This window comes from Marmota flaviventris, chromosome 11 (assembly GCF_047511675.1).
Source record: "Marmota flaviventris isolate mMarFla1 chromosome 11, mMarFla1.hap1, whole genome shotgun sequence".
NCBI lineage: Eukaryota > Metazoa > Chordata > Mammalia > Rodentia > Sciuridae > Marmota > Marmota flaviventris.
The window spans coordinates 103,032,304-103,053,693 of record NC_092508.1 but is presented as its reverse complement, the minus strand read 5'-3'; the positions used below and the strand labels follow the sequence as shown (position 1 = coordinate 103,053,693).

Here is a 21,390-nt window from a genome sequence, read left to right as displayed (position 1 = left end):
TCCTCCCTCTGCAAACATGCGTGTTCTTTCCAGAGCCTTGTGGAAGGAGGAGTTTTCTCAAGGGCATGTCGGCCTGCCTCCTGGGCTGAGATGCTGGGTGGACCCAGGTCACCCACCAAGGGCCTGTCCCCTGGCTTCACCTGCTGTGTATCCTGATCTCAGAATGAATTCTATGGTCATGTATAACTAAAAAGAACCAAAAACAAAAACCTAACTATGGCTGACCACTTAAGAACTTCTTCAGGGGACTGGAGTGAGGTAGAGAGGAAGCCCAGAAAGCCTAATCTAGTGTGTGGGCCGCATGTCCTTCCCCTGATGGACATGCCTGATGGCCGAGTGACACATGGATATGGAACCTGCCTCAACACAGGATGAACAACCTGGAGAGGCCCCATCAGGTGGGCCCTTGACCTCTCTGGGCCCAGGGACCCTGGTGTCAGCCCAGCTAAGGAGCCTTAGTACCTTCTATCATGATATAAGCTCTTCTCAACGTTACGTCACCCACCCTGAGAGGCGATTCCCCATTCATGGGTGGGGACATTGAGGCAGAGGACGGCTTACTGCCTTTCCAGCGACGCATTCCTAGTCGGTGGCACATCTGGGATTTGAACCCAGGCAGTGTGACCCTAGGGGTGCCCCCCATTACAGCGGCCCCCGGCTGAGAGTGTCAGTTTCCCAGCACCAGGGACAGACAGCTCATTTATAATGGAATCTGGCCTATAAAAGTTTAATGAGGAGCGTGTCTGATAAGGCGGCCTGGTCTTTGATCTTTGCTGAGTGCCTGCCCCTCGCCCAAGAGGAGCTGCCTGGCTCTGGGCTTTGGAGAACGCCCGGTGTGGTCAGCTAAGTGCAGGGCCCACGGGGAGTGAAGCAAATCTTGATTTGTAGAGATAGGTCTGCACTGGGGGAGGGTGTGCCCAGCAGCTGCAGAGAGGTGCTGGCGGCTGGTGGGTCCTGCAAGGGTCAGGAAGTGACCCTCTGACTCCTCTCTTGTCCTTGGGGCTTTCTTGGACATTTGCCTTCCACACCCCCAGGATGTAGGTGGATCAGCCTTCAAGGTAGGGAGTCCTTTTAGACTACACAGGTCCAAGGGTCCCCTCAGTGACAGAGCCTAGGCTAGTGCCCAGAGTGCATTCATTCATGCAGCCCAGTTCATTGTTGCTAGATTTATCTGTGTCCTAAGGGCCACCCCTGCCAGCCTCAGTTAACACATTGAGGAAAGGTGTAGTCTCTGGGCTGTTCCTGAGCCCTTGTGCTTGGAAAAGGCTGGTGGCCAGCATCGACCGTGTCCCTGTGCCCAGGAAGAAGACTAGGTTGTTCCTGTGGGAGCCCCGTCCTCCTGTCCCTCCAAAGCTGTACTTCTGAGATGTGATCGTGGCCTGTCCCACCCAACAGAGTAGAAAGAGATAAATTGTTATTTAATTCAGCGGAGGCGTCCTAAGTGCATGGTCATCCCCTCCCATACCTATGATGTGCCATTCCTCGTGCCCAGGGAGTGAGGACATAGCCCAGAGAGGCACAAACTGTCCACAGAGATGGTCTGGCTGGAAAGGAAGCAGAAATTGGGCCATGGCAGAGTGGCCAGAGGGGCTGAGGGAGCCCAAAACACGGGAGACCAGGAACGGGATGTATTTAATCAACGGGAAGCCTGCCTCTCCCCCGGCCCAGCCCAGGGGGCACCCCTGCCGTAGCAAGGGGCCTCCGCTCCCCGGCAGATGTTGGTGCCTCTGAGAAGGGGCAGCTTTTCCAAGCACGCGCTCATGGGCGCATGGCAGCTCCCCCAGCTCTGTGAGGAGGTTTATCTAAACTATTCCGGATTATCCATCTTGTTTTTGACAGCCACACAGGAAAGGAAATTCCATACGGTGCTTTGGCAGGCGAGGCCAGAGTTTAAGAATTCTCACTGTAGAGGGGTTGCCTGTGTCTAGACCACCATCCACACGAGCCCTCTCTCACCGCTTAATCCCAGGCCCCTGGGGAAGGCTAGCAAAGCCCCTCTTCCCCTGACGGCTCCCTCCCACAACCCAGACCCCTGCTCGTCTAGTTCCTACCCATGACTTTCAGGCATTCTCTTTCTGGAAGATTCTCAGCTCAATAGTGCTCAGCCAAGGGCGGCTCCTGTTACAGTCCAAGATCCCACATGCCCAGAGGTTAACCAGTGCCCGGGTCACCTGGAGAAGGCCTAACCCAACCAGCCCAGCTACCCTGAGATGTCATTCCCAGCCCAGCCGTGTCCTTGGACCCATGGAACAAGTCCAAGACCACCTTCAGGATCCCCCACCCCATCCCACCCCCACTCCTTACAAGTCACCCTTTTGCTGGGGGAAAAAGCCTCTCCAATAGGTTCCTCTTATGCTTTTGGATTTTTATGTTTGAAATTGGTCCTCCTGTCCTGCTGGGGTGGGGGATGGGTTAAAGGGGGGGGTCGTTGAAGGAACCACCGTTAACTGTGGGCTCACCCTAACCAAGTCCATCTGTATGGCCTCCTTTGTATGCGCAATTTTAAAACCTAATTTCCCTACCCAAACATCAGTGTTTACTTAGTAAGAAATCTGCGCTTCGTCAGCCGAAAACGTTGATTTCTCTATTACAGCTCTGTGGAGGGAGTGACGGGTGAAGGCTGGGGGCTCGGCTGGGTCTGGAATGGGAGCGGGTGAGCGGAGGGTCAGGCGGCCTGGATGTATATACAGATGTGCGTCTGTCGCAGAGCAGGCCTGCCCAAGAGGGCCAGCCCTGGCCTGGGGCAGTCTGAGCAGCAGACACAAGTTGTAGCCACCCTGGGCCCTCTGGGTGATCTGGGGACAACCATGGATTTCTGAAATGCTTTCTAGTAGCCCACAGGAGTTGGCCACCTCACCCTGTGGTCACTCTGCTGAATCCCTGTCCGCTCAGCCAGCTGAGATGCCGGCTTCCATTCAGCCTTTGGTCTTAACAAGTCTTCGGGATGCTACAAAGAATAGCAAAGGCTTCCTTAAGATGTACAGGTAAGCACGACACATACACCCTCGGACCTGCCCAGCCTAAGGCACCTTGGAAGCCCCTGCCCTGGGTCTGTCCCTGGACCATTCTCTGGGTTAGCCATGCCCTTACCTCCATGACATTTTCTCTTCTGTCTTACTTCCCTAACAATGCATCATTATATATATTGTGCATTATATAAACAAAATCAGTGCCGGTGTATGCTCTGGGAACTGGCTTTGCACATGCTGCATTATGTTCTGGCGGTTTACCCATTGAACACGTGGGCTCTTCATTCATTTGTTCTTACTGCTCTGAAGCCGCCTGTTGACCGGCCTTTGGGAGCATCTGTGCCTTTGCTGTTTTGAGCATTACTTCTGGAACATTCTCCCGCCATCCTCTGGGCTCCCGGAGTGGTGGGTTCTTTAGACTAAATCCCTGTCAGGGAATGGAATTGCTGAGTCACAGGGTCTGTTGGAACTCTCCCAGATGTAGCCAGATCTTTGCCAACACTCGCTCCCACTAGGAGGGTTTGAGAACCGGGATTGTTTTACATCCTTATTGCCAAGGTGATCTCGTTGACATTTTCATATGTTGATTTAATATGTTTATTTTCTAATGTTTCCTTCTTATGAATATCTATTTTGCTAATTTGCCCATCTTTCAATGGAGTTATCTTTTTTTCCTATTTATTTGAACATGCATTTTATATATTAAGGATACGTGTTCCGTTCTAGTCTTATGTGTTGCAAATAACCTCACTCCGTTCGTGACTGGTCTCTTCCCATGCTGGATGGCAAGTTTGGAGGAGACATTCCTCTGGCCACATGATTCAGATTCTGGATATTTCCCTATGGTTTTCCCCTCCCATTCTCCTCCTACCCAGCCAGCAGTTCAGACCTTGAACCTCCAGATGCTATAGCAAATCCCTGACAGACTTGTCCTTCTCTCACCCATTCTCCTGGTTCAGAGCACAAAGACTGTACCACTCACAGCCTCCTTTCCATTCCCCTGTCAGAGTCTGGGTGGTCTCAGGTGCCCCCTCTTGCAGGAATTCTTCTCAGATTGCCCCAGCAGGGTGAATGGATTCTTTCCCTCCCCCCTCCCCCCACAGTGCCCCTGGTACTGTCTCTGGCCTGTGGTCACTATTTACTTTCTGTACCCCCAGAGGTCCCTGCATGGGCCAGCACTCTGGCAGGCTCGGTGCGATTATGGTCTCACAGGGACTCACGCACTCTGCCTGTGAGGGCTCTGGGTGGACCTTGGGAAAGGTGGGGTCCACCTGGCATACCTCTGGTGTGGCAGTTGTCATGGGTTTGCAGCCACTGTCCCCACTGAGGGTCCTGACCAAGTGGTCCTGGATCTCCAGCTGCCCACCCTGGGCCATAAGAGACCCACGATTAGAGACCATTGATTAAAGATGGGAATGCAACCCAGACCCAGGAACAGGGGATGAAGGCCACGCTCCTGTTTGCAGACCCCCCTCCGGGGGACAGCCTCCTGTCCAGATGCAAAGGCAAGTGCAGAGTGACACAGAAAATGAACGGGGCTCCAATCTAGGGAGGGGGCTCCAGTATTTTCCCAAAGAACTCGCTCTACATCTCCGAAAACGCAAACCCTCTTGGTCCATTTTGGGAAGGACTTGATTTCTGGCGGTTTCTACGTGGATGTCTGGAAAATGGGGAGAAAGCTTCAAAAGGGCCGTTTCACATACGAAACAGGACAAGAAACCAGCAAAGGGAAACCCCGGAGAGGAGCTTGGATTCCGGGCAGCAGCGCTTTATGGGGCTGTTTCTGTTTGCCGGTGGGGCCTCGGGCCACACTCGCTCTGCATCGATGCCCTTGGTGAGGACGCACAGGCCCGCCCCACCCACCCACCCTGGCATGAAGTCCCAGCATAGGGAGAAAGAGAGCCCAGAGCAGCAAGGCTGGGGCTTTGGAGAATGGGGCTTCTTTTCCAGACATCCCCTGGGCCCTGCCAAGGAGCCTGAAATAGGACACTGCCCAGCGTTGCTGAGAATATGGGTGCCAGCCCCCAGCAGCTCAGCCACAGCAGCTCACCCACTTCCGAGCATGGCTGACCCACCCATGCTCTGTGATCCTGGTGGGTGGTAGGCATCTTGGCCCACAGACAGAGCTGGTGCACGCAAGCCAGCAGTCCCCAGGGCAGGGGGACTTGGCGTGTTAGGGCTGAATGCTGGGGTAGATTCCAGCTATGGGGAGTCAGGGACCGAGTAATCCCAGCAGCCGGTGGAAAGTCACGCTCCCGGGCCCTGTGAGCATGGAGATTGGAACGCAGGGCTCAGACGCCCCTCCACCCGCCGCGGCCAGGAGCACCCTAGAATGGGGAGGGGTTTCCCCTTCACTTCCAACCTGCCACAGAGGAAGTGCCCACTTGCGCTGGGATTATCCCAAGAAATAACATGCAGACTTGCAGCCCGAGAGCCATAGTCACAGAAGAAAGGTGCAGTAATGATGACATAATGCCCGTCCTCCTGAGGGCCTGCTCCACGGGTGCAGGGTGCTTCGCCTGCTGCAGTAGTTGCCCCAGGGCTGCTGCAACAAGTCACATGACCTCGGTGTCCTAGAACAGTGGAAATTTATTCTCTCCCAGTTCTGGAGATCAGAAGTTCAAAATTAGCGTCATTTGGCTGAAATCAAGCTGTTGGCAGGGCTGCACTTGCCCACACTGCCCTGGCCACCCCCAGGCTGCTGGAGGGAGCTGCAGCTCGCTGCCTCTGGGCGCAGCCCGCATCCCTTGGCTCCAGTGGGCATCCCTCATCTCTGTCCCCAGGTCTCCGTGGCACATCTCCCTTGCCTTTGGGGCCCACGCTGATAATCCATAACCTCCTCAGTTCAAAACCCTTGCCTGAAGTACATCTTCCAAGTCCCTTTTTCCTAATAAGATCATTCACAGGGTGTGGACATATATCTTTGGGAGTCATCTGTGTGTGTCCCAACTGATCTGCAAGGTCACCATTACAGTGAATCTTTGCACATGCAGAGACGGACTCAGAGAAAAAGGCACATGGCTTGCTCCCAGCCACGTAGCTAGGAGTGAGCCAAGCAGAGCTGATGGACGGCCCCCATCGGCAACCACCTTTGTGCTCCTCACTGGTTACGTGCCCTGCTTTATCCATCCATTCATTCGTTCGTTCATTCATTCAGCTGGCACATACCCAGCATGCTCCCTGCACACCCTGGGTACCATGCCGGACACTGGGCAAGCAATGGGAGATTGGGTGCTGTGAGCTCGTTGCTGAAGGTGCCTGGTCGTCAGCTGAGATGAACATGTTCAGGGTGATGGGAAGGAGCCACCTTCCACAGGAGCATCTCACATGGGGCCTGACCTTGACCTGGGGCTGGGAGGCTTTTCAGTGAGAGACCTCTGAGCTGATCCCTCTGGGGGGAGATCAGGGGTTAACTGGGGAAGGGGATGCTAAAGAGAAGAACATGGCTGGAGGTGCAGATGTCCAGGGACAGAGCTGGGAGCAACAAGCCTGGCATGTGTCCAGGTTCAGAGGGGGTGCACAGGTCACAGAGGGCAGAGGCTGGTTCTGGACACTTGATTGCAGCCTTTCCACCTGCCACTAAGGCCATACATCACCCAAGGAGCAGCCCAGAGGCAAGGCATGGAAGTCCAAGGGACTGGACCTTGCCTGTCTCATCTTCAGCGGGGGCCCTCACAAAAGCCGTATCTGTTGCTTTGGGCCTCAGTTTTTTCTGTCTGTGAAATGGGACACAAAGGGCTTGCTTTGACTGAGCCACACAGGAGGTCTCTGAACAAAGCCATCTTCTGGTTGCTAAGGGTGGATCCCTCCCTGGGTCCCTCCCTGGGTCCCACCCGAGTCGCAAAGCCCACCCCATGCCTCATACCAAGTCTGAGTGAGTCAGCACCCTCAGCTGTGCGTTGTTCGACTTCCCCAAACAGACAGCATGGGTGGGGTGCAGGGGCCCCAATCCCCATTCTTCCTTCCCATTCTCCCACTGCATTACGGAACACGTCCATTCCTGCCCCGGTGCCAGACTCAGGCTGTGCCGAGCTGCGGGTCAGACGCCCTCCTTCCCCTCCCCAGCCATCAAAGCCTTACTCATCCTTCCAGCCCTCTGGAAGTGCACACCTACCCCGGCACTCAGCTCCGGGGGTGGCACCGTCTCCCAGGGTCCGGGCGTGCTCACTCAGGCCCAGCCAGGGCTGCCGAGCTGCGCGTGGCCGTGCAGGGTTCTCATGGCCTTGGCCCTTGCCTTTTTTCTCCTGCCAAAAATCTTGTACCAGCATGTGAGGAGGGGGCTGGAGTGTGGCGGGAGGTGTGGGCTGGGTCCTCTCTACCCCACGAGCTGCTTCTGTTTCCATCTTTTAAACACAAAACGTGGGAAGCACTGGCCGAGCACCCACTAAGTGCCCTGCACCAGCCACACTGTGTGCCTGGCTCCTCCCATCTCCCCTGCAGGCTGGGGACACTGAGGCTCAGGGGCAGATAACACGGAGGTCACAGTTTTGGCAAAGCCACCATTCAGACCCTTATCTGTCAGATTTCGTAGTCCAGGCTCTGGCCACAAGCGTGGTCAGTGCCCTCTCAGCCTGCACAGCCCCGTGATCAGCTCAGCGACCTGCAAGGGGATGTCCACACAGGCTGAGCTTCTCCGGGGCAGAGGAGAGCAGGAGCCTGGGTCGAAGGGGACCGTTAGAGATGCCGATGGCCTTCACAGAGGCAAGGAGGCCTGCTTCCAGTCTAGCTTTTGGGCAAGTCACATGGCTTCATTCAGCCTCAGTTTCCTCATCTTTCAATTGGAGTAATTTACCCAGCCTGCCGGCCATCGGCTGTGCTGCATGAGGTAGGTGTTCAGTGGACTTGACATAGTCATGATCATGGTGCTGTCCAATTAGGCCTTGGCTTGCTTTATCCCCAGGCCCCCTTCCCTGCTTCCTCGGGCCCCACGCTGAACTAAGGCTCAGGTCTGTCTTGAGGAGCGCCGGGTCAGGGGTCGGGTGTGTTGATCCAAGCCTGTCTTGACGGGCCCCGGCAGTTGCCTAAGACAGAAAACCTCAGCTCAGAGTGCTTTAAACAAACACAAACATGCCTCCGCTCGGGTAACTGGAAAAGCCAGGGGTACCAGCCTTAGGCAAGGCTGGATCCAGACTCAGAGGGTCACATCAAGAAACGGGTTCTTGTGTCTCAGCTCTTATCTGCTGCATTTCCTTCCTGGGCTCTCCCTTAGGACCCCCACCCCCACCCACCAGCTCCACATTGGCCTCTGACCAGTTTAGCAGCCCCTGTGGGTAATGAGAACTTCTTTCCCCGTGATTCTAGCCAAAGCGGCTGTCTTGGGCACATGTCTATCTCTGAACTAATCATGGTGCCCAGGGATATAAATCTCTCTGGTCACCTGGGCTTGGGTTGCATGGCTTTCTGCACAAAGCAGAGGAAAGGGAACATGTCCCACATAGCCCCAGCCCAAAGCACCTGTCGGCTGTGCTCCACCACCCAGGGCATGATCATGGTCTTACATTCCAGCCTTGCTTTGTACACGCTGCTTCCTTTATTCGTGATATGCTTCCTAGTGAACTCCTATTGATCCCTCAGAACCCTATCCACATATCACCTACTTTGAGAAGCTTCCCTCCACCTATCCAGCATCTGGTGCTATACGTCACACTTTCCGCACTTGGCTCATCTCATGTCACAATTGCCACAGGCTGCAGGCAAAGGATACCAAAGCTTGGGGACAGAGGTAGAGAATTGTTCCTCTGCTAGAGACTCCATTGCCCTGCCCTGTGCTTCCCTGATTCGCGGTCTGCTTCTCCCACCTGGGCTCTGAATGCTGAACGAGTCCCTGGGCACAGAGCGAGTGCTCAGGACAGCTCAATGGGAAAGATGACCACTGATGGAGTCAGGCCCAGGTGAGTGCAGAACTGACCAGAGAGGGAGGAGGCCATGGAGGGAGCATTGGGCAGCCCAGACTGTTTGCACGTGGACCAGCTCCTTGGTCTGTCAGCTGCTCGTGGCCTGGGAGCGTGAGCGGGCATGCGTGTGTACCTATGATGCAGGACACCATGGCCATCTTGAACTTAGACAGCTTGCTCCTTTTCCCATTCCCAAGACTGCCTCCTTGGGTCTGCCATGATTCAAGGCCTGGACAGGCCATAGGTCAGACCAAGGAGGGGCCCAGCAGCACAAGGGTGTGGAATTGGAAGAAGAAAGGCTGAGGTCTGGCCTGGGCTCAGGTTCACTCAGAGACCTCCTTCCTGATGCGGTTCCTGTGGCACAGGGATGTCTGCTCCTGTGTGCATGCGGAACCCTGGGTGGTACCATGCATTGAAGAAAGAACTGTGAGAGAACCAGTGGTCCTGAAGGACAGGCGGTGCCCAGATGCAGGGTCCCACCTCACAGGCCCACATCCTCTAGAACCAAATCTCATCTTGCTTTACTCACGCCAAGGAGAGGATTTGGTTCTGCCCCTGCTGGGTGGCCTGCAGCCCAGGTCCGGCCTTCTGGGCCCAGCATTTTTACCAGCACTGCTTGTTCTACACACTTTTAATCAGACTGCTATCTGGGCCTGACTTGTCTCCCCACTGTCCCCAAACATCCTTCCTAGCCACACAAAGAGAAAAGAGTCCTGCCTGGTGGTTCTCTGCCGGACAAGGGCGCCATCTTGGAAGTGAAGTCAACTCCAGTAGACCCCCTGCTTGCCTGTTTCTGCTGTGCGGCATGGGGACGTGACTCTGTCTCTGGACGCCAGGTCCTCCTGGTGATGTGCAGGTGTTGGTCTGGAGTTGGACACACCACTGGAACTCCCTCCCTGGGGGTGCTGTGGCCACATGGGGCACGATCCTGCAGGGTGTCCCAGGCACTCCACTAAGGCCAGGCCTGGGAGAGGACAGTGCCCTGGCAGACCCTGGATCCCTGTTTCCTCGGCAATGGTGGAAAAGGGGAGGCAGAGACCCCCTTCCCCCCAATGGTGGCCACTGCTCTGTGGAGACAGAAATCCCAGTTCCTCCATGTGGGGACACAGGTGCCACCTGCCACCTCTGTACCCAGCTGCTGTCCACATGGACAGTGATGTGCATAGTATCTCACTCCTGTCTCCTGCTTGGGGGAAGCTCCAGTGGCCAGTGGGATCTGGGTCACCTCAGACAGACAGACCCGGGCTGCCATGTGGCCTCAACATGTTGCTCAAAAGCCCCATGTGGTCACCACGCGTCTCAGGGCCTCCTCCACTGTTGCTTGGCACACTCCACAGTCCAGCCTCTGTACCAGGGAGCCCAGCATTCCTGGGTTTGGGATCCAGACAAGCCACCTATGACCACTGGCCCCAGTACCCACAGGCCACCGTGTCCTCAAAGCCCAGGTGGCCTCCTGCAGACTCTGGAAACCTGCCCTGCCTGAGAAGGACCAAGGAATCTGAGGACAGGGGACTCCCCAGCTGTCCTCCCAGCTAGTGGACACCTTCCTTTTATCACACCCTACCCAAACTTTCAGACTTGTTTCCTTCTGCCCTGGGCCTGACCCTCGAAGCCACATGGGTGATGTTCTCTGAGTGATTTCTTCACAAAACACCTGCCTGCCTGTGGCAGGAATGTGAGAGTCCATCCTGCCACTGTCACCTGCCAGAGCCGGCAGGGTCTGCCGTTGGCCAGAGTGTATCATCTTCTTCCCCTGGGGACACCTAGCAACCCCTGCCGGAATAAAGCCATCTCTCAAGCCTGTCCCATTTTGGTCACAGGTCCCTTGCCGCTTCTAGAGGTGGCCTTTGAGGAAGAACATCTAGTGGCGGGGGCTTCTGGTGTATTCCATGGGCTGCTTCTGCCGGGCTCAGTCTCTGCCCGACACACAGGCATGGGCTTCCCACTGACTGTAGGCACACCCTGCTCCTGAGCAGAACCCAGGGACCCTGGGTGATGGACTCACCACACTGAGGCTGTAAGAATTAAGAATGCTCCTTGGCTGGCAAAGAGACGAGGGCACTCATGCCCGGGGCAGGGGCTTCAGGGAGACAGCCACAGGCTGCAGCAGGCATTTGAGGGCAGGGATTGATGTGGGAGAAACACGAACATGTTGGACAGATTTTTTTGGATCTGCACGTCCAGTGCAATCCCGTTTGCAAAAGCTGGGAAAGAATGTAGCGGAACACTTACCTCCAGGCCCTGCAGAACAGCCTCCAAGTGGGAAGTTGGTGAGCCCAGATGTGCAGACATCTGGATGTCACCTGTTTGGGTCCTGGCTTATACGGATGTCAGCCCAGTTTTTATGCACTATTATCAAAAACATAATCAGTAATTATCTGTGGTTTGCTCAGCCGACAGACGGGTCATTCCTTCCCTGAAGTAACCAGTTCTAACCGTGACTTTCACACGTGCAGGACTGATCCAGGGTGGAGATGTGGCGGGCTCCCAGGACCTTCTGGGTTTCTCCTCTGAACGTGATTCTAATACCAAACCAGCTCTCACCTAGGGACCCCCTGCTGGGTTTCAGGCACAGTGTTTTCTTTTTGGGGGGAGGGGGGGTTCTCATTCTCATGGCAACTCTATGAAATAGTCACATCATCATCCCCATTTTACAGAAGAGGAAACTAGAGCTCAGAGAGATCAGGCTACTTGCTCAGCATGATCCAGCTGGGATCCTAACTTGGGTTTGTCTGAGTCTCGCCACCTACCTGTCTTTCCACTATGTAAATCACAGAGACTCTCAATTTTCTGAAAAATTGAAGATGAGCCCTTGGTAAATGCAGTTTCCATTGACTTTGTTGTGATCCTGCAGCCACATGCCCATTAATTCTGATTCGTCTTTAAGGTGTGAGTTCTGCAGTAGATAACCTGGAAGTACTCCTTAGCTTCTTGGAGACCCCGGGCCAGCAGACTCAGGGGTAAAGAGTCCTGTCATCATGCTGAGTGGAACAGACATCACCTGGAGAACAGAGCAGGGGACATAGGACTGGCCAGAGCCAGCTCCTGCTACAGGAACCAAGTGAGGTCCCTCCTTGACTATGGGTGGACATTCAAGGCGGGGACTCTTTAGCACGAGACCTATTTCCAAGGAGGCAGAGCTAGAATGCTGTTCCAAACCTTCCCCACCGTACCAGCTTCAAAACTCATCTTGATTCCTGATCTTTTCTCTCCCCGCTCATCCTGTGGCACAGTGTGTCCCTTGCGGCTGTCCAGCTGGACCCAAAGCTCTGCACTTGCAGGACATCACCAATCCCCTCCCTCTTTCTAACGTTCTGCTAAGAACATGGGGTCCACTTGCACTTTATGCCTGGCATTAGTGTTTCATGTTCTGTGTTCCAAACATGATGTGCGAGTGCATGCATGTGCGCTGCCCTGGACAGGCACCGGGGAGGCAGAGATATAGCTCGGAAGTGCGTGGCCAGCAGAGCGCATGCTCGGCAAACCCAGCTGAGCATGCAGAGAGATGCCCTTCGCCCACACGGGATCGGTGGGTGGGCGGCCGCACCAGCATGCAGCTTGAGGTCTGCATTCACTGGCTCCTGACTGGTTAAGTGTTCCAACTCTTATTTGGAGGCAACCAGAGGATGTCAGCGTATAAAATAAAAAGTGTAGTTTTTTCTGGAAAGTCTTCCTTTGAGAATCACAGACTGCTCGGGTTGCGTTTGGGTTCTGGGCAGGGTTCCCTGTGCATCCTCTTGCTGAGAACATTGTCCTTTGTGTCCACAGGCCTCCCACCCTGAGCGGCAGTCCTGTCATCTCTGACATTTCCTTGATCCGGCTTTCCCCACACCCTGCTGGTCCTGGGGAGTCCCCCTTCAATGCCCCGCACCCCTACGTGAACCCCCACATGGAGCACTACCTCCGGTCTGTGCACAGTAGCCCCACCCTCTCCATGATCTCTGCAGCCAGGGGCCTGAGCCCCGCGGATGGTGAGTAGGGGCTGGGGGCTGGGAGGAGCAGCTGTGGTATCGGGGCATGGTATGGTGGGCGCCCGGTGGCTCTGTCAATGCAGCCATCACTCATGTTGGGTTCTCCAGCCTCAGTCCCCTGGGACAGTGACCAGGCTCAGCTTTCTCCCCACTACCTCTGAACATGGATTGCTTAAGTAAATAAGCCTGGAGATTTGGGGGTCCATTGTTTTTCATGCTCATTAAAGAGTCCCCTGTGTGCAGCCCCCGAGTGCTGTACCTTGACAATATTTAGGTCCTGTCCTAGGTGAAGCCCCCGCTGCAGAAGCTGGCAGGAAGCAAAGTGGGCTGTGGTAGGGGTGTCTCTTGGAACCCCAGAGAGAGCAGAAGGGAGGCAGAGCGGGGCTGGCAGCTGCCAGCATCTCTGTTTCCTGTGCCCTTTGCAAGTCAACACAGGAGGCCTGCAAATGGTAGCCCGGCCCCGACACTCTGTCAGTGAGCCTGTGACTTTGCGTCTGTCAGTTCAGATGCTTGAGAAAGAGGATAGATTGGTCCAGGTTAGAGATCACATGGCCACTCCCAAATGATCAGGGCCATAGGGTGCAAAAATGTCTTTCAGACCTAAAATTGTGTACTTCTTGTCCACCTGCCACCCCGTTGCTACATAAGTGCAAACGCACATGCACCAATGTGCATGCAAATACACACACATACACACACACACACACACAAAGGAAAGTAAAAAGCACCTTATGGAGCTGTCCTGCTCATGCAGCTTGCAGTGTTCCTAAGAAGACTGCACTAAGAGGAAAAAATCTAAGAGGAAAAAATCATGTTGCTTTAACAACAACTAGCACCAAGTTTGTGCCTATTTGTTATAGCAGCCTCAAGATACTAATACTCACCATAAAAGGTTCCTAGAAAGAGGCAGAAGCCATCAGCTATGTAGGGGCCTCAGTGGGAGGCAGAAATGACAGATTGCCCTGGAATGCTAAGGGGCCATGGGGCAGTCAGCCTAGCAGGAGGCCAGGACTCTCTGGAGGAGACAGGAGGATGGCAACTACCACGGGCTGCTTTCATCTCTTCATTACAGGCCTACGAGATGTCGTGGGGGTACTGGCCAAGACTAGTAGGCTGTGAAGCACAGTGGTTAGGATCTTGAGCTTTAGATTCCAACCAAGAGTCCCATCCCAGCTCTGTCACCTCCCTGCCATGTGACCTTGCACACTGTTAAGCTGCTCAGGGGTCAGAGTCTTTGTCTGCTCAGTGGGGACGACAGAACCCTCCTGGACCCTGATGTTGAGATTAAAGTATGCACATGAGCCCTCAGAACCGGGCCTGCCGCAGACCCAGCAGGTGCTCAGCAAGCTGTCACTGATGTCATCCACAGCAGTGTCAGTGGGGGGGACCTTCTCACCCCCATTTCACTGATGAAAAACGGAGCCAGCTCAGAGCTGGTGCCTCGGGTTTTGCACATCGAGGAAAATCAGAACCCTTGATTGTTCTTGGTGTCCAGCTCTAGGTTGTTCCCTGCTGGGGCCACCCGCCCAGTGCCACCCCCCGCCCAGTGCCAGCCCCCCACAGTCTGAATCCCATCCTCCCTGCCTGATTCCTCACCCTGGGCACAGCTGACTGCAGGGTGGGAGCAGTTAGCCCTGAGGCGGGCGCCGGGGACAGGGAGCTGGTGGGCATTGGCAGGTGGAGAGCCTGTGCTGTCCAGCTGGTGACTCTTGGTGGCCCTCTCACCCTGAGTGTTCTGGCAGGTGTGCAGGTGAAGGCGGGGCCAGCACCGGACTCTAACGGCGCCTCTCTCTCCCTCGCTCCCACAGTAGCCCACGAGCACCTTAAGGAGAGGGGGCTGTTTGGCCTCCCTGCCCCGGGCACCAACCCCTCCGACTATTACCACCAGATGACCCTCATGGCGGGCCACCCCGCACCCTACGGGGACCTGCTGATGCAGAGCGGCAGTGCCACCAGCGCGCCCCATCTCCACGACTACCTCAATCCAGTGGACGGTGAGTGTCAGTGGGGTGGACCGCGGTGGGTGGGGGGGGGGCAGGCAAGGCAGGACCGGGGGACTGACAGGGTCCTCTTGACACTGCAGAGGGCAGTCCCCTGCCACACTTGCAGTTCACCGGGACACTGAGTGGCCAAGATCGGGAATGGTGTCAGGCATGGTGGACATCACAACAGACATAACTCTGCTTTGGCAGACCCTGCAGAGTCATGGGAGAAACAGACCCTGCCCGCTCCTAGGAATCAGTGTGCTGAAATGGCCAGTTAGAAATGAAACAGAGGCACAAAGTGGGGAACAGGGACAGGAGCACTGGGATGAAGTGAGGGTGCCATTTCGAAAAAGAAAGCCTGAGAAATGCCTGCTAGGAAGCACAGAATTGGAAGAGGTGAGCTGTGTGCAAATCTTGGAGAAGAGCAATCCAGGCAGAAGATCAGCATGTGCAAAGGGCCCGAGGCATCAATGTGCCTGCTGAGCTCATGAAACAGCCAGGAGGTCATGGGCTTATTATGGTTGGTGGGGAGCCAATGAGGGGCAGGAATGGAGGTGAGGCCAGTGTTCTGGGGTGGGTAGTGTTGCCTAGTGAGGATTTGGTGATGACTTTGGCTTTCATTAGAGTAAGATGGGACCCTGAGAGTAGGCAGAGGCTGCCCAGAGGAGTCAAGAGAGGTCTGAGAATTGCTTTGGGACAAGGCAGGAGCAGGGGTCCCATTGACAGAGCTGTGAAAGCGGTTGTTCCCATAGATTATGACACAGATTTGTTCCCAGATCAATTGTGTTGAAGAGAGAAGGGAGTGGAGATCAACTCAGGGGCTTGGGCCTGAGTGACTGAAGGATGGAGTTGTCAGTCATCGAGACCCACGGCTGCTGGAGGGCCTGTTTGGCGGGGACCTGACAGGGATGTCCCGCATAGAAGAGGTTTCCGGTGCCTGTCTGGCCTGTCGGGTGTCTATCTGACCATGAGCCTCTGCTAGCGAAGACAGGAAGGGCCAAGGGCTTGGTGCCCACCCCTCCTCTGTCAGAGTTACTCCACCTGCTGTTCCTGGAGCCTGCCCATAGGTCCAGGCCAGGCAGAGGAGCAGGAAGTCACAGCTGGGGCCAGGCCGCTGGCTCCTGCAGGTTGGACTCCTCAGGCCCTCCCAGGGTGGCTTTTTCTCTCCCTAATGGACCATAATAGGAGGAGTCAGAGGCCTATGGGAGATGGCCCATCCTTGAGAGCAGCTCTGGGGCCTACAGGGCCATGTGAGTGCGTCCAGTTGGGAGTGGGCCGCTGGGCGCTGTGGGGCCAGAGAGGTCTGTAGGACATGGGTGGTCCCTTGCCCAGGTGCAGGCTTGAGCCCTCCCGGAGACGCGTCTCCTGAGCTTAGATCTCACCTCCAGTCTTTCTGGAGATGATATGGTGGGGTCATGAGCCACCCTGAGTGTCTCCTGAGCCCCCAGCCAAAGTTTTGCTGGGGAGGAGCACCACAGTCCTATCGTGGATGTGGTCCCAGGCCATCCTCGCCATGCCCTGCAGAGAGGCCACAGCATGCCCCAGGGATGCCACCTGCATTTGGTCCCTTCCCTCTGTGCCTTCCCCAGTGTGGGTGCCTTCGAGGACCAGGCACACAGCATAGGGTGGGAACGCCCGCAGCTCTCTAAGATCACGAGGCCCCTCTGGGCACACACATGTCATCTGTGTCTTGCCTTCTCTTAACCAGACCTCCAGGTGCAGCAGGTGAGGGTCTGGGGGATCGTGTGCAGCTCATGCTGCCCCCCACCCCCGAACAGAAACCAAACCACAGCAACGCCGTGCGCAAAGGTAGCCAATGCTGGTGCCCCCAAACACCAGATCCCCTCGCATAGGACTAGGGTGTCGCTCGGCCAGCTGGAAAGGGGACGGGGCAAAGATACCATAGTTGAGAAGGGTCAAGTCAAGCAGGTATTTCCCCAAAAAGCAGCAAAGGCCAAAATGGGTAGCCAGGCTTGTCTGCCTGTTTCAGCCACCTGAGCACCTGCTTCATGCGTGCCGTGCGCAAAGGAGAAGAGCGAGAATCGGAGTGAGAACTGTACTTTGTTTTCGTGCATTTTCTCCTGAGTAGCTCCCCTAACCACCTTCTGAGGCTGGAATTAGGCTCCCTACTATACCACAGGCAATCGGGGTCCTAACATCAGGTGACATGTCCCCAACCTCCAGCTGGAATTCCCAGCCCTGCTGTTGACAGAATCATCTGCTCTTCTCTGGGACACAGCATAGAACCAGCCCCCGAGCCCTGGCCTCAGGAAGGGCATCTGGGCTCACTGTGCCGGGGCTCAGTCTAGAGGCACAGGACAGTCCCAGCCAAGGCAGAGGACAGCTGACTTGCTGAGGAAGGCGGCAAGGAGGGCCAGGCCAGTGCTCACCGTCTGGTCATCACTAACTTAGCCGGAGGCGGTGGTGGGCCACACAGGGTCAGGGTGGTGTGACACCAGGCCCCTGAGTGACAGGTATATGTGCACATAGCCTGGTGCCCGGCACACAGTAGGTGCTCATTCAATGCTAGTTGTGCTCTCTTTCCGCCAGCACCCTTTTCTCTTTCAAATCCACCCCCTTTTGCAGAATTCTGTAGTCATTACAGCACCTCTGTCCCCCTCTGGTGCATAAGCCCAGGCCGCAGGCCGTCCGGACGGCTTTTCCTCGCCATCTCCCTGTCTATCCTGGCCCCCAGGTGTGCCAAGTGCGGCTAGTCTCCTCTCCCCAAGGAGTCACCCTCGCAGCACAGCTTCCCGATGACTCTGGCACAACTTCCCTGGGTCTTGTCCTGGCTCCCCAGCACCTCCCCACTGTGGCCCTACTGCTTTGCAGACTGGGAATGTCCTAGGACTTCTCTTAAGTTCTCTCCCTTTAATCCATCCCAACCCTCTTGGGCCACCAGCTCTACTGTGGCGGAGGGACCCAAGGCACCCCAAAGGCACCTGGCCTAGCAAAACAGCAAGCCCCAGCAGGTCGGGGGTGGGGGGACACTGGACAGGGAGCAGACCCTCTGTGTGTCCTACGAGGGAGGGAGTGGCAGTTACCAAAGAGCCTGCAAGAGAGAGATGCAGACTAATTAGGGCAGAATCGGCTCGGGTGGGAGGGCAGCTGCGGGCTGGCAGGCAGCCCGGAGGGGGCTGGGGAGCAACTCTGTTCTCCAGGGAGCCTGGCGTCGGGCAGCATCTGGGGGCTGAGCATCTCTGAGCAACAGGAAGGCCAAGGCCAGAGGAGTGCGGAGGTGAGCTCACGGGTGGGCGGAAGAGCTCAGAGCTCCCGGCTGGCTGACGTCAGGGGCCGCAGGACAGCCCTCACGCCCCCGTGCTCCTTCCTCCCCTCCACATCCGCCTTGGGAACTTGATTAGCTTGAAGATGCCGCGGGAGGCACCTCCAGATTCCAGAGTCAGCCTGAGCAGGGTGTCCGTGGCTCTGGCTCAGGCACGGGGAGGGCGGGGGAGTTGAGCTCATAACTGTGGATTTCAGGAACAGGTGACTCTTTCCTGTAATTCCCAACCCATTAAAACTCCAGGAAATCAAAGCAGCCTGGGATTAATTATCTCCTCTGTTTTTCACTACTTAATGCACTTTTTTTCCCCCAAACTAGCTCGCTCTCATGTTCTCTCTCTCTCTCTCTCTCTCTCTAAATGTGTGTGTGTGTGTGTGTGTGCTGGGATTGGACCCAGGGTTTTGGACTCACTGACTTCTACCACTAAGCTATACCCCAACCCTCCCTCCCTCCCTCCCTCCCTTCCTTCCTTCCTTCCTTCCTTCCTTCCTTCCTTCCTTCCTTCCTTCCTTTCTTTCTTTTTAAATATGTTTTAGTTTTCAATGGACCTTTATTTTATTTATTCACATGTGCTGCTGAGAATCGAACCCAGTGCCTCACACGGGCTAGGCAAGTGCTCTCCCACTGAGCCACCAACCCTGCCCCAGCCCTTTCAAGCCAGCCTAAGCCAGAGCTACAATTTTCACTTCCACCTTTTCAAATGTCTCAGGCTCTTCTGCTCAGACCCAATGTCTGTGTGATGTGTCACTCGGGTGCATGTCTGTAAGATGCTACAAACAATGCTGATGCCCACAGCCCAGGCACAGGTCTTGCTGAGCCCTTATCTGTCTTTGAGGTGGCCTCCAGTCCCCTCCCCTTCCATGACCCTTGGGAGCCAGGGTGGGCCCTGCCTGCTTTTGGATTTTCAGTGGGTCCCAGGTATGCAAGTCTGGGAAGGGTCATGTGTCAACCATAGCACCATTTTTATCTTAACCAAGATTTTTATCTTAACCAATTTTTATCTTAACCAATCTGTATGATTGCATATTTAATGTTTTCAGTAAATTCACCTTTTGGGATTCAATAAATGGAACTTCAAGCTGGGCATGGTGACCCGTGCCTGTAATCCCACTGACTTGGGAAGCTGAGGCAGGAGGATGGCAAATTTGAGGCTATCCTGGGCAACTTAGATCCTGTCTCAGAATGAAATCAAAAAATAAAAAAGGTCCAGTGGTGTAGCTCCGTGGTACATCATCCCGGGGTTCAATCCCCAGTATCATGTAAAAATATAAAGGTAAAAACATCATATTTCCTGAAACAGGAGCCTTGATCATGTTCTAGGAGGAGGTCCGTGTGTCCATCTCCACCCGACCTACAATAATGTCACTTAGGTTGTGCAAATGCCTGTGGTCAGGGAAGGCTGCAGGCAGTGAGGCCTCTCTGAGGGCATCCCGTGGGATTCAGACTCCACGCCCCACCTTCCACCCAGGACAGGGGCCAGGCCAAGGGCACTTCCTGGGCCGAGGTGCGGCACAGGGCCCCAGCCCCTGGTGGGGGGAGGAAGGCCCATTTCCTCTCTTCTTCAGGGGCCTGATTTACAGCAGGAAGACCAAAGCCATGCCACTCGGGAGGGAACAGGGAACCAGAGAGGGAAGCCAAGGTTATCCTGGTGTCGAGTGGCTCTCTGGAGAGTGGGGAATGTACCGGTTGTCACCTGGGCCCTAAGATGGAGTTTTCTCAGTCATGCTGTTGAATGTTGGTGATTTAACAACAGCCGCTCCACGCACCTCCTCCCCTCCCCCCCCCCACCACATGGAGGAGATTGAAATGTTTCCAATTGAAATGTCGCCTGTTTACAGCCCATATTTCCTCTGAGCTGTATATTTTATTGTCATATTGACACTAATTTGACTCGGATGTCACCTCCGTTCTGACACCAGTTTTTTTATGCTGCTGGAGAATCCGGTGGGGTGTGGGGGGTGCCGTGTGCAAAAACCAATTACACTGATCATAGCACAGAGTTGTAGCAGAGGGGCTGCCAGGGACCCAAGTCAGGCAGAGAGTGCATGCCCAGCCTAGGACAGAGGGGAGATGGGGGCAGATGACACCAGACCCCAGGTCCCAGAGGCCAGGGCTGCTATAAGATGCTACGTGGGTATGGGTCATCTGGTAAACCCGCACAGCTCTGCTAGACCAGCCCTGTGGAGCCACTTCCCTGAGAGCCCAAAGTCCACACCCTGAGTTTCTCTTGCCTCTGTCACATAACTAGCAAATGGCTCTGGTGGCCTTGAACTTTAGCCTCCGGGCTCCAGCCTGGGTTCCTTTGGCTCCCCTAGCAGAAGGGGTGGGGGAGGTGTGTGTCCCTCTCATATTTCCCCATTTGCCACTCACTGTGGGGCGGGCTGAGGTCCTCAAGGTGCATTCCTTAGAAGTGTCTCCAGTGAAAATACCTGGATGGGGACCTATTTGGCCGTGCAGGGAATGCTCCTTAGCCAAGGGGGGTCTCAGGGTCCTCAAGTCCTACCATAAGGATGTTTTCTGCGGACCCCATGAGAAGGTGCCCCCAGTCCCATGCTAACGATGACATGGAGACCAGAGAAGGTTCCTGGGTCCTTTTGTGCAGAACAAGGCTTCCTCCTGCTGCCCATGAACCCAGGTTCCTGGGTCTGCAGTCTCCAGGGGATCCCCAGCCCTGGCTCTGCAGAAGATCACCCAAGCCAGAGGATGCACAGGCAGCCCACGGCAGCCCTGAAGTGGGTGCCCACCCATGTTCTGCCTGAGGAATCAGCTCAGAGACGGTTGGTCCCAAGTGACCCTGTGCGGAGGCATCAAGAGAGACAGAGCCAGGTCTGCCTGGGCCTGGATCTTGCATTTCCTGCCTTTCCCGTGGTCCCCAGGGAAGCAGCAACCCTGTCTCCAGAGCACTCTGGGATTCTTTAGTGTGATCCTGCTTAGGTGGCATCTCGTGACTCCTGCCTGGGTACCATTTTCATCTCCCACCTAGACAGTGAGCTCCCTGAAAGCAGGGCCGTCCTGGTCTGCAGTTGTCCCTGTGATGACCAGCTGATGTTTGCAGGCTCTCAGTGCTGCCCCGTGGTCTGGTGAATCAATGAACAAAACATGAATGAGCAAAGGAAAGAGCCCAGGGTGGGGAACGAGGCCCAGAGACAGGTGCCGACAGGAACAGGGAGTATCAGGCATCCACCCAGCTGGGGATGGGCTGGTGGCCGATCACCCATTGGCTGACCAGCATTGGAACAGGCATACCCACAGATGAATGGATGCGGTGGCTCTGCCAGCCCCTCACCA

The 21,390-nt window shown here is 55.5% G+C and overlaps 1 protein-coding gene across 2 annotated transcripts in view; it reads left to right on the top strand.

Moving 5' to 3' along the window:
* Gli2 (GLI family zinc finger 2) overlaps window positions 1-21,390 on the top strand; it is a 170,468-nt gene that overhangs the window by 126,435 nt on the left and 22,643 nt on the right. For both annotated transcript variants that reach the window (XM_027936868.2, XM_071619407.1), the window contains exons 3-4: window positions 12,632-12,834; window positions 14,643-14,828. In XM_027936868.2, coding sequence (XP_027792669.2) covers window positions 12,632-12,834; window positions 14,643-14,828 — 389 coding nt within the window. The remainder of the gene's footprint in view (window positions 1-12,631; window positions 12,835-14,642; window positions 14,829-21,390) is intronic.